This window comes from Cynocephalus volans, chromosome 10 (genome assembly GCF_027409185.1).
Source record: "Cynocephalus volans isolate mCynVol1 chromosome 10, mCynVol1.pri, whole genome shotgun sequence".
Lineage (NCBI taxonomy): Eukaryota > Metazoa > Chordata > Mammalia > Dermoptera > Cynocephalidae > Cynocephalus > Cynocephalus volans.
In genome coordinates, this window is record NC_084469.1 from 56,515,209 (window position 1) to 56,528,363 (window position 13,155).

At 48.8% G+C, this 13,155-nt stretch overlaps 1 protein-coding gene across 1 annotated transcript; it reads right to left on the reverse strand.

The window, feature by feature from the left end:
- Positions 1-6,808: 6,808 nt before the first annotated feature.
- On the reverse strand, positions 6,809-12,489 carry RINL (Ras and Rab interactor like). The gene is made up of 11 exons (XM_063112872.1): positions 12,440-12,489; positions 12,080-12,239; positions 10,653-10,755; positions 9,548-9,620; positions 9,397-9,461; positions 8,881-9,030; positions 8,402-8,794; positions 7,694-8,011; positions 7,306-7,437; positions 6,972-7,135; positions 6,809-6,893 (listed from the first exon to the last, which is right to left on the reverse strand). Exons 1-11 carry the CDS (start codon positions 12,487-12,489, stop codon positions 6,831-6,833), a joined length of 1,671 nt encoding a protein of 556 aa, XP_062968942.1. The 3' UTR covers positions 6,809-6,830.
- Between the last annotated feature and the right edge of the window lie 666 nt (positions 12,490-13,155).

Sequence of the window (13,155 nt, forward strand, 5' to 3'; positions counted from 1 at the left end):
TTAAGATCCCCTTACCAGTCATGTTTTATTTTTTTTGTGACCGGTAAGGGGATCGCAACCCTCGGCTTGGTGTTGTCTGCACTGCGCTCAGCCAGTGAGTGCACCGGCCATCCCTATATAGGATCCGAACCCGCGGTGGGAGCGCCGCTGCGCTCCCAGCGCCTCACTCTCCCAAGTGAGCCACGGGGTCGGCCCTTACCAGTCATCTTAAAAAAAAAAAAAAAAATAGAATGTGACTTTATTTGGAGATAGGGCTTTTAAAGAAGTAATTAAAATAAAATCAGCTCATGTGGGTGGGATCTATAAGCCAATGACTGTGTTCTTATCAGAAGAGGAGATTAGGAAACAGACACACACAGAGGAAAGACCATAGAAGACGGCCATTTACAAGGAAAGAGGCTAAAGAATGAAATCCATCCTGCTGACATCTTGATCTTAGACTTCTAGCCTCCAGAACTATGAGGAAATAAATTTGTGTTGTTTTAGCCACCCAATCTGAGATATTTCATTATAGCAGCCCTAGCAGTCTAATATACAGTACCTCCTCATCTCAGCAGTCAAACTTGGCACCGCCAGTCACAGGGCCTCTGACGGCAAGTACTGAGAAGGACACAGTGCCACCTATAGAGTATTCTTCCTCTAACTGCAGGACTAGAATCTAATCGTGGGGGATCAGCAGACAAGTCCAGAAAGTGGGACTCTCCACAGGACAACCGGCCGGGGCTCATCAAAAAGCCAATGTCCCAGATCCCTGCACTGGCCAGCTAACAGCAACAGCCCAGCCAATATCAGGGGCCGGCCCGTGGCTCACTCAGGAGAGTGTGGTGCTGATAACACCAAGGCCATGGGTTAGGATCCCATATAGGGATGGCCGGTTCGCTCACTGGCTGAGCGTGGTGCTGACAACACCAAGTCAAGGGTTAAGATCCCCTTACAGGTCATCTTAAAAAAAAAAAAAAAAAAGCCAATGTCAGCAAAGACAAAACAAAATAGGTAAGGGGGATTGTACCAGATTAGCTGAGACCAAAGAGACACAGCAACCAAATGCAGTGTGTGATCCTGGATTTTATTTTCTTTGGCAGCTGGCTGGTACAGGGATCTGAACTGTTGACCTTGGTGTTACAAGGTGGTGCTCTAACCAATTGACTTAGCTGGTCAGCCCCCTTGATTTTAAATGGGAAAAAACACAACAGCTATTTTGCAGAAACAATTGGAGAAATTAGACATTGGACCATTGAATATACATAGGGGAAACAAAACCTATCCAAAGTGCTTTTCCTATACTCAGCAACACCAACACAGACGCTTCTATGACCAAATGTGGAAAAACCCACACACCCAGCAAGCGACAAATTCTGCAGCAGACACCAGCTGGGAATCCTCCAATTTAATTGTGACACTATCTACCTGGAGACAGTGTCAGATCCCACAGGTTGAGGGCTCAGTCCCCAAGACTGCCCCCCACTTCTGATGCCAATAATAAGCCCAAAGTTGTTTTGCCTGTGCTTCTGACCAGCTGGCTACAAACCCTTCATTGGGTTCAACTAATTTGCTAGAATGGCTCTCAGAACTCAGGGAAACACTGTTTACTGGTTTATTATAAAGAATATTGCAAAGGCTACAGATGAAGAGATGCATAGGGCGAGGTATGGGAGAAAGGGACACAGAGCTTCCATGCCCTCCCTGGACACACCACTCTTCAGGAACCTCCACATGGTCAGCCATCTGGAAGCTCTCCGAACCCTGTGCTCCTGAGTTTTTATGAAAGCTTCATTACATAGGCAAGAACGAAGCATGGACAACTATGTAGAAATGTGACTGAACAAAAAGGGTGTGATCTAATGCTAACAGCTCAGCAAGGCCTGTTTGTTCAGATTTTTCTTGGCCTCTTTGCAGCATTACTTCCTCCCAGGTATGGAGCAGGACTCCTTCTGGAATGGGGGTCTTATGACCTACAATCAGATAAGGTAGGTCAGAGAATTTCTTTATGTCCAGCTCTAAAGACAGAAAAGTAGGGGAAGATTAGAGTTTTTTGCCTTGGGGAGCCAGGAACCATGGATGAAAACCAATATATATGGGTACTTCAAAAAGTTCATTGAAAGGGCTGAGCCCGTGGCGCACTCGGTAGAGTGCTGCGCGGGGAGCGCAGCGACGCTCACGCCGCGGGTTCGGATCCCATATAGGAATGACTGGTGCACTCACTGGCTGAGTGCCGGTCACGAAAAAACGACAAAAAAAAAAAAAAAAAAGTTCATTGAAAAATAGAGTTAAAAGATAATATGAATCTTTCCATGAACTTTTTTTTTTTTTTTTGGCAGCTGGCCAGTATAGGGATTGAACCTTGGTGTTATCAGCACCACACTCTAACCTAACCAACTGAGCTAAGTAGACAGCCTTCCATGAGCTTTTTGAAGACCCTTGTAAATATATCTAATATCAAAAACACATATCAGATAACATGACTGAAATAATGTTAAAAATACATACGACCTAAAACTGTAAACTCCTAGAAGAAAACATAGGTGGAAAAGCTTTATGACACTGGATTTAGCAATGATTTCTTGGACATGACACCAAAAGCACAGAGAACAAAAGCAAAAATAGATAAATTGGACATCATCAAACTTAAAAACATCTGTGCATCAAAGGACTCAATTAACAGAACAAAAAGGCAATCCACAGGATGGGAGAAGCTACTTGTACGTTATAAATTTGATAGAGGGTTAACATCCAGAATACAGAAAGAAATCCTAAAACTCAGCAACAAAAAAACAACTTGATTAAAAAATGGGCAAAGTGGGCCGGCCTGTGGCTCACTTGGAAGAGTGTGGTGCTGATAACACCAAGGTCCAGGGTTTGATCCCTGTACTGGCCAGCTGAAAGACAAACAAACAAAAAAACCCCCCAAAAAACAAAACCAAAAAAACAGCAAAGGACTTGAATAGACATCTCTACAAAGAAGATATAATGGCTGCTATGGGTTGAAAATGTCTGAGAGAGGATCATGACTGGAAGCAATCTTCATTGTAACAGTGTTAAGACAGTGGGAAATCCAATTATGGTAATTGAAAGATGGAGCCTTTTAAGAGGTGATTAAGTTGTGAGGGTTGTACCCTTGTGAGCGGATTGATCCACTGATAGTTTAATGGTTGGTCCTGGGCATGGTGGTAAGAGGGGAGTAAGTGAGCAGGTGAACTCTTGCTAAGCTCTTCGCCAAGTGAAACCTCGTTGCTGCAGAGTCACTACCCACAAGGAGGCTTTACCAGATGTGTGCCCTGGACTGTGGACTTCCCAACCTCTGAACTGTAAGAAATAAATTTTATTTCTTTATAAATTACCCAGTTTCAGGTATTTTGTTATAAGCAACAGAGACTAATACAATGGTCAATAATCACATGAAAAGAGGCTCAACATCACTATTCATTAGGGAAATGCCAATGAAAACTGCAATGAGATATTACTTTGCACCAGTCAGGATGGCCACTATAAAAAAAACTAAACAAAACAACAGAAAATAATAAGTGCTGGTGAAGATTTGAAGAAATTGGAACTCTTGTGCCTGTTGGTAGGAATGAAAAACAGTGCAGCTGCTGTGGAAAACAGTACAGTAGTTCCTCAAAAAATTAAACACAGAGTTGCCATATGATCCACATCTGGTATATATCTAAAAAAAGTTGAAAGCTGGGCCGGCCCGTGGCTCACTCGGGAGAGTGCGGTGCTGATGACACCAAGGCCCCGGGTTCCGATCCCATATAGGGATGGCCGGTTAGCTCACTGGCTGAGCGTGGTGCTGACAACACCAAGTCAAGGGTTAAGATCCCCTTACTGGTCATCTTTTTAAAAAAAATAAAAAATTTTAAAAAGTTGAAAGCAGAGACTTGAACAGATGTTTGCACACCAATGTTCATTGCAGCAGTATTCACAACAGTCAAGACGTGGAAGCAACCCACATGTCCATCAATGGATGAACGGATAGAAAAAATGTATGCACATGCAGTAGAAGGTTATTCAGTCTTAAGAAGGGAATCTTGTCACATGCTGCAACATGTGACATAAACCTGAAGGACGTTGTGCTGAGTGAAATAAACCATTGAGAAAAGGATAAATACTGTATGATTCTACTTACATGAGATATCTAAAGTAGTCAAAATCATGGAAAGAAAGTAGAATGGTGGTTTCCAGGGGCTAAGGGGAGGGGAAAACAGGGAATTGTGCTCGATGGGTATAGTTTCAGTTTTGCAAAATGAAAAAGTTCAAGAGAGATGTTACATAACAATGTAAATATAGTTAACACTACTGAACTGTACACTTAAAAATAGTTGATTATAAAATTTACATGAGTGGGTTTTTTTTGACAGCTGGTGGGTAGGGGGATTTGAACCCTTGACCTTGGTGTTATCAGCATCACTCTCTAACCCACTGGGCTAACTGGCCAGCCCTATATGTATCTTTAACCTAATTAAAAATAAACAAATAGGGCTGGCCAGTTCGTTCATTTGGTAGAGCATGGTGCTGATAACACCAAGGTCAAGTGTTCAGATCCCTGTGCTGGCCAGCTGCCTAAATAAGTGAAAAATAACAAATAAATAAATAAAATTAATCAAAAAGTGGTTAAGATGGTAAATTTTATTTTACTTTTTACCGCAATTTAAATAAAAAATACATACATACATGCATACATAAACACATCAATAAAGAAACACAATGAAACTCTTGGAGCCCTGCTTGCCCCAGAAGGAGGAGATGGATTCTCTGGTCTCCTGGGGTCTGGCTGTCCCTCAGTTCTGTTCAAACATAAGATCAGAGGCCACATCCTGCAGTCCGCCCAGTACCTGCTTCCTACTTTGCTGCCCAGCACAGCTGTCCTCAAACTTTTTGGCTTTCAAAAACAATTGTGGGGCCGACCCCGTGGCACACTCGGGTGAGTGCAGCGCTGGGAGCACAGTGGCGCTCCCGCCGCGGGTTCGGATCCTATATAGGGATGGCCGGTGCGCTCACTGGCTGAGTGTGGTGCGGGTGACACCAAGTCAAGGGTTGTGATCCCCTTACAGGTCACATAAAAGGACAAAAAAAAAAAATTGTGTAAAATTCTATTCCCTGGAACATTTTTTAGTTGGCATCTGACATTACAGAATTTGGATTATTATAAAGTGTAAAATGTAAAATTTTAGTGGCAATGCATCTCTTGGTGAGATGGATTGAGAGGGCTTTACCAGTTTTTCTAGTTAATTCCAATATTTGTGGGTGAATGTCTGTTGTTGCTAGATTGAGACCAAGTTGGGCATTAATTTGACTATTTTTGTCTTATATGGTAAGAGCTGAGAAACTGCATTAGTTTCCTTGGTGCTATAACAAATGACCACAGATTTGGTGGCTTAAAACAACAGAAATTTGTTCTTTCACAGTTCTGGAGTCTACAGGTCTAAAATCAGTTTCACAGTCAGAAATTGAGGTGTTGGCAGGGCCACACTCTCTCTGGAGGCTCTAGGGAAGAATCTGTTCCTTGACTCTTCCAGCTTCTGGTGATCGCTGGCATTCCTTGGCTTGTGGCTGCATCACTCCATTCTTCAAGGCCAGCATCTTCAAATCTCTCTTTTCTCCATCTTTATATTGCCTTCTCCTGTTTGTACCAAATCTCACCCCCCCTCTCTCTTGTAAAGATACATGTGATTGCATTTGGAGCCCACCTGGATGATCTCCCCACTTAAAAATCCTTAACTTAACATCTGCAATGACCCTTTCTCCAAATAAGGTAATATTCATGGATTCCAGGGATTAGGACATGGATATTTTGGGGGGAGCCGTTTGTTGGCCTACCACAGAAACCTTGTTCACTGATTCATTCAGCAAGGATTTATTGAACATCTACTGTGTGCCAGGCATTTGTATAAGCACTGAGGATACAGATATAAACAGAACAGAGATCCCCAGCCTCCTGGAGCTGACATTTTAAGGCTGCACTGTCCAAAACGGTAGATACAAACCCCACGTAGCTACTGAGCACTTGAAATGTGGTTAATCCAAATTGAGATAAAGACAGGTTTAATAAAGGAGTATATTAGTTTTTTATTGCTGCTGTAACAAATTACCACAATCTTCGTGGTTAAAAACACACACACATCACCAAAACAAACAAACAAAAACCCACACACACATTTATTATCTTAAAGATCTAGAGGCCAGAAGTCCAAAATGGATCTTAGAAGTCTAAAGTCACAGGCTGAGTTCCTTTTGAGGGTTCCAGGGGGAAATCCATTCCTTTTGTTTTCCAGAAGCTTCTGGAAGTTGCATGCATTTGTTGGCTCTTGGCCACGATGTGATGTGACCTCCACTCATCACCAGTTCTCTTTCTCTGACTCTGAAGATCTTTCCTCCCTCTTTTAAGGACCCTGTGATTACACAGGGTCCACCCAAGTCCAGGATAACCTTCTCATCCTGACCGTTAATGTAATCATATCCATAAAGTCCTTTTTACCAAGTAAGGTGACATATTCACAGATTCTGGGGATTAGAACATGACATCTTGGGGGCAGTGGTATTATTCTGCCTACCACAGGGAGAGTCACATGAAAGGAGTTGCTGTTTTAGACAGGGTGTCTAGGAGAGCCTCATTGAGGTGACATCCACGTAAAGACCTGAAGGAGGGGAGGGAAGGAGCATGGTGGATTTTAGGGAAGGGCATTCCAGTAAGCAGGAACGGCCAGTGCAAAGGCCCAGAGGTGGGCCATTCCCTCCTCCCTGTGCCCCTACCCTAAACTACATGGGTCAGAAGTGGTGCTGTACCAGAGGCTTCTTGCATCTTGCTTGAGGAGCAGAGGGGTTTGAGACCCCTAATCATCACTGATCTCTGGCACAGTCCCTACCGCCCATGGCTCCTCAAAGGGCAGGTCAGCCTGTGGGGAGAGGTAAAGGGCTGGGTCAGAAGGTCCACAGGTCCCACCCTCCCCTCCAGGGGCAGCCCGGGCAGTCACCTGGGCTCCGGGACAGGCCTGTCCATGCAGCGTCCGCCTGCGGTGCCACTGGCGCAGGGAGGCATGGGCCTCAGAGCTGAGCCTCCGAGGTGCCCGGCCCGCCTCAGGCTCGTAGTGGGCAATGTGGTACAGAGCCCCAAACCACGTGGTCAGGTAGTACCCAGCTGGGGACAAGAAGGGGAGGTCAGGGCGGCCTTCTGGGCTTCCCTGGTCGCTTGAAGTCCCCCTGCTATTTGCCTGCCTTCTCTCCTGCTGCAGGGGGAGGCTGATTGGGGCTTGGTCGGCCCGAGGGCGCCCCCTGTTGGATCCCGGCATTCTAAACGTGGAGGTTCACCTTCCCCGCGTAGTTCGTCCGGATCCAAGAGCTCCATAAGAAACTCCACGTCCAGCTGCGTCTCCCCAATGTCCGGGCTCCAGATCAGTTCCTCCGTCAGCGCCGGCAGGAAGGCGTCGGCCCCCAGGGGTTCTGGGAAAGCCCGAGGACAGGTCCTGAGGTGGATGGGGGCGCGCAGACACCTTCCATCCGCTCCCCAGGACCGCGAGAGCTGGGTGCCCCTCCACCTTGTCCGACGAACACCTCCTGCCGGAATCCCCAGGACCGCATAGGCGCCTCCCCCTAGAGCATACGACTCTCTCCCTCGATGTGCGCATAGGCACCTCCCACCTGGCACTCCAACCCTCAAGTCACTCCACACCCAGGTAGACGCCGACCCCTCCTTCACCTTGGTCCTCGCCCCGAGCCAGGCCCGCGTAGACGTCACCGCACACCGCCAGCAGAAGCGCCACCTTGCGGCGCGGGGCGCAGGCGGCGTGGAGGAGCTCGAGGCGCGCGTGGATGCGGCTCCGCAGGCTGGGGGCAGGGCTCTGCCCCTCGGGCCCTGTCCCCTGAGCCCCTAGAGGCCCCGCCCCCGCCCTCAGGGCTATTTGTCGCCGTCGCAGTAGCCGCAGCTCCTGGGCACGGAGCGTGCGGAGTCTCCTCCACAGGGCAGGCTTCAGGGGCGCCAGCACCGCCCGGCACACGGCCGCTTCCACCGCGGGGCCTGCAGGGGATTAGGGGGACAGGTGAGATCGGGGTCCACAAGGTGACTCACGCCCAGCCGCGCGCTCCACGGACCCACCCTGGCAGACCACCACCCGTCCCTAGCTACTGGCCACCCACAAGAGTAGACGTGGATGTGAACACGCGTGGAAGAGGGAGCCTAGGTACCCCCCTAGGATGTGCGACAGAGAGTATGGCTGTGAACACACGTGCGAGATGGAGCGTGTGGTGACGGGTGTTTCCATATGTAGGAGAGGGCATGTGAATGGAAAAGGAAACAGGTGTGTACGCCGGTGGAGAGAAAGAAGTTGGATGTGAACACAACACATACGCAGGGCCAAGTGATGGCACATCTGAACGCGTGGGGGTTCCCTTCCAGTCCTCCCATTACCAAGATCCTCATCCTTCTGGGGGACCCCAGATCCCCTTCTTCCAAAGACAGCCCTGACGTCAGGGTCCTTTGCCAAGTAGTCTTGGAGGTCAGTAAGGAGGTGTCGCACATCCTGGAGCAGCTCCGTGGCTGGGTCCCCAGGCCTGTGGGGACCCCCTGAATCGGAGGTGAGGCGTGCTCGAAGGCCCCGGTACTGCCTGGCCACGTAGCTGCTCCGGGCCCTGGCCAGAGCCCGGACATGAACAGTGAGCACGTCCTCAGGTCCTTCCTCTTCATCTTCGTCATCGTCCTCCTCCTCCACTAGACTGGCCAGAGCTGGCCCAGGATGGTGCACTTCTGGGCTGAGTGGGCCTTCCACCCAGGAGACACGGTGTGGGGCAGGGTTCCTGGGGGCTGGATGTGAGGAGGGAGTCAAGTGCCATAGAACAGTGGCAGCAGCTTCCTCATCCCTCAAGGGCCCAGGGCCCTGCCCAGCTAACCTGGACCATGTGTCTGCTCAGTCTCTGGCTTTGTCTCTTGGGGGATCTGCTCCATCTCCCAGTCTCTGTGGGTCTCCAGGTAGAGCTGGTTCACCACAGAAAATGTCTTCCCTGAGGTGTCAAGTTGGACCCTCCCAGTCTGCAAAGGATCTGGGGACCAGCAGAAGTGAGGAGGTGTCCCAGCGTCCAAAAGACCAGTCTTGGTCCCTTCAGGGCACCCAGGAGACTTAGATTATTAGAGGTGCTGAGGCTTGGCCTCTGGCCCCACTTCACTTAGACCCAGGAGTCCAGGCCCACCAGCTCCCTCATCTCCCAATTCTCTCCTCTATGAGGACCCAGGAATCCAGGCCTTCCTCCTCTCCTCCCTTAGGGACCCCAAAGTCCAGACCCCCAGCTCTTTCAAACCCCCAGCTCTATACTTCCTCAAACCCAGTAGTCCGGTCCCCCCAGTCCCATCCCCTGGACTAAGGAGACTGTCAAGTTGGCCGCTTCCTCCCTTGGAGAACCAAGCCTCACCTGGGTGTTCGTTTCCAGGCCCTAGAGTGGGAGGGGGCAAGAGCAGAGTTCTGGGCAAAACATCCCTGAGGAAAGATTAGTGGGAGTCACAACGTGGGTCGGGTGTGTTAGAGAAGGGTCCCCCTTAGCATCTTTGATGGTTGACCTGTACCTGCTAGCTGATAAGAAAGCCAGGAGATGGGGCAGGTCTGGCATGCAGAGGTTGGATGATTCCAGGGTCACACCTGGGAGAAGGGGACAAGGAGGGATGAGAAGGATAACTTGAGGGGTAGCAGCCAGGACTCTCTTCTCCTCATTCCTATAATCCCCCCAGAGATCCTCAGAACAGGGAAAGTTAGAGTCTCCATCTTTTCCTGTGCCTTTATTCTTGCATCCCACTTATGCCACCAAATAGTATTTACTCATTAGACAAATACTTATTGAGCACCCATTCATTTCTAGGCACTGGGGATACAGTTGTGAAAGGCAGACAAGTTCACTGCTTTCCTGTAGTTTACCTTTTAGTGGGGGAGGGGTGGACAGAATATAAATGAGTAAACAAAGAAACAAAGATAAGTGTATATTGTATTGGGTCGTATAAATGAAATGGAATGATTAGAAGTGAGTGGAGGCTATCTTAGCTGTGGTGGTCAAGGAAGGTTACATCTCTGCAGAGACCTGTAGGATGGCAACTAAACCAACCATTCAAGGAAGAGCACTCAGCAAACAAACAAACAAACAAACAAAAAGAAGAGCACTCAAATATTTAAAATACCAAAAAAAAAAAAAAAAAAAAGGAAGAGAATTCATGCAGGGAGGACCAGAGCAAAGGGCCTGAAGCTGCAACACACTTAGAATGCTCAAGGGACAGAGAACAGTGTGGCTGGAGCAGCGTGAATGAGGCGCAGTGGATAGAGAGGTGGGTGGGGCTGGGTTACACAGCGCCTTATAGGCCATGGTGAGAAGTCTAAATTTGTGTCTAATGATGTCGCCTATCCTTTGCAGGGTTTGGGGCAGGGGTGTATAACATCTGATTGATGTTTAGAAATACCACTCTGGCTGCTGTGCATAGAACTGATTGCAGGAAGGAAAGGGAGGGAGCAGGGAGACCAGAGAGGAGGCTACTACAATTGTCTGGGCAAGAGGTAATGGTGGCTCACAATAGGGTGATGGAGGCAGAGAGGATTGGGAAGGTTCGGGAGATATTTTGGAAGCCAAGCTGACAGTTCTTAGGGATACATTTGCTGTGCACTGGAAACTCAGGGTAGGTGCCTCACCTCCAGAAACCTTCTGGATCTGGTAGGTCTTGACTTCCCCTGGTGTAGGTCCTGTCCTCAACACCAGGACCTGGCTGGGGTCTTGTCCTATGACCAGGAAACTCTGGGTGGGAAGGGGGAGGCAAAGGTCAACTTGACAAGGGTGTTCACAGATGTCTGTTACTTTTGCCTACCTAACATCCATTTCTTTTTTTTTTTTTTTTTTTTTAAAAGATGACCGGTAAGGGGATCTCAACCCTTGACTTGGTGTTGTCAGCACCACGCTCAGCCAGTGAACGAACCGGCCATCCGTATATGGGATCCGAACCCGAGGCCTTGGTGTTCTCAGCACCGCACTCTCCCGAGTGAGCCACGGGCCGGCCCATCCATTTCCTTTATTTTGGGTTCCATGTCCCAAATTTCTTCTAGGGAAACCCTCTCTCTACTCTCAGTCCATGTGGGTGGGACTGACTTCCCCCAAGCCCTGAGGGTGGACCATGACCTGACCTAGCCAATAGGATGACTGTGCTCTCTGCCCACTGTTTGGTTCTGGGATGGGTGTGTGACCCGAGCTCAGCCAATGGACATCTTCCCCAGCATGTTTGCTGGAGCTCTTTGGAAAGAGGTCTCTTTCACACTGGGGTTGCTAAATTGGTGGGATGTAGCCCTGAGCTGGGAACAGCCATCCTTCCTACCACAAGGACAATGCCCTCCTGAGGAGGAAGCTGTGGTAAATCCTGTTAGTTGTTCTCTCTAAATCTATCCCATATTCCTTGCAGAACTCCTTGGTCAGGGCATTAATGTGCCCAGCCATAAGAAATGAACAATGATTGATATAGGCAGTAGTTCTCAGCTCTGGCTGTATAATTCCCAGGTAAGCTTTAAAAAATGTTGCTAGCTGGGTCCCATCTGTATATTCTGAATCAACTGTGAAGGATTTTGCCTTTCCTGGTGAAAGAAACAGATGCAACTGGTGCCTCCTTTGTTCCTGCCTGGAATGCACACATGAGCTTGGACCTGGGGCAGCCCCGGGGCAACCGTGGGGGAAGTTCAAGAGAATTGTAGAGAAGCTGGCCTCGAAGTCACCGAGCTGCTGAACTAGAGCCAGCAGCTGCCTTTCTGGTTATGTTAGAAAGATAAATGCCTATTTGTGTAAGCCACTGTAGAACAGATACTTGTTACATGCAGCCTAACATCCAGAATTCCCCACAATTGAAAGCAAAGTCAAGAAATGGAATGAAGAAAAATTCACCAATTCTGAAGCTCAGGATCCAGACCTTCCTGAAACTGCTTTTACTTCTGGGTTTTTCAGTCATCTGACTCGATAAGGAGACTTTTGGGTTTGCCCAGTTTGTATAGTGTTTGTTACTAGCAACTAACAGGGTCCTGACTGATGACAGGGTGTCATAGGGAGGATCAGAATGGGTCCCCGGCTGTGAGGTACTCACCCCCAGTGGCCACAGCTCCACAAGGGCCTGTGCATCCTGGGCATCCAGCTCTGGGACCTGCCACACCCCCCATGTCCTCTGCAGGCGAAGAAGTGGCTCTAGGGTGCTGAGGACCCCTAGGGGGGTCTCACTTGCTCCATTCGCCTGTGATGGGACCAGCCTGAGATGTGCAGGGTCCAGGAAGGTAGGGGTCAGAGGTGAGCAGTTGAACACTGAGGTGGGGGTCACAGGTGCAGGAATGGGAAGCCCACGGATGAAAGGTCAGAGATTGGGTTCGGAGTCCGTGGGAGATGGGGGTAGGCATTGGATGGAAGAGGTTTCTGGGCAGGAGATGGAGATCTCAGCCCCAGCATCCCTCACCTCTCCCCCTCGGTGGGGGCTGCAGAGGCCTTGTCCTCCAGCTGGGCCATCCTCAGGATGCAGGAAGCCAGCGAGCCATGGTCTGGCCTCTGGCAGGGAGGAAGGTAAGACTCACTTCTGCTCCAGCCAAGAGGTAATATTCAAAATACTCACAATATGGCAGGGACCTTGACCAATCAGCATGGACCCTGGAAACCCCTTGCTGTGCCAGGGGTGAATTCTTTAGTCACTGAATGGTGAGGAGATCTGGGGATCACAGGAGAGAGGCTAGTGTGTCTTACAGGGGGTCAGGGGGGACTCAGAACAACAGCTATTTACCAAGTGGTCGGGAATATTTCAAGATTTTAACAACCGGTGTAGCCATACGAATGTGGACCAGCTTAGCAACAATCCTCACCAAAACCTGGTGCCTGGAAAAGTTCCTGGCCCACAGCATGTCCTCCATAAACCTGCCAGAAGTAACACAACAGCCCTCTCCCTCCCTTCCCAGACCATGGAGGGGTTCTTGAATATTTTCCCCCAACATTTTATTATGAAAAATTTCAAACATACGAAAAAGCTGAAAGAATTTTATAGGGAACATCTGTATGCCCATTACCTAGATTCCACCATTAACAGTTTCCTCTTTTTGCTTTATCACACATCTGTCCCTCTATCCATCCAGCAGACCCCAACTCTTAACCAGGTACAGAGGCCTAGAATGGGTTACCGCTCAG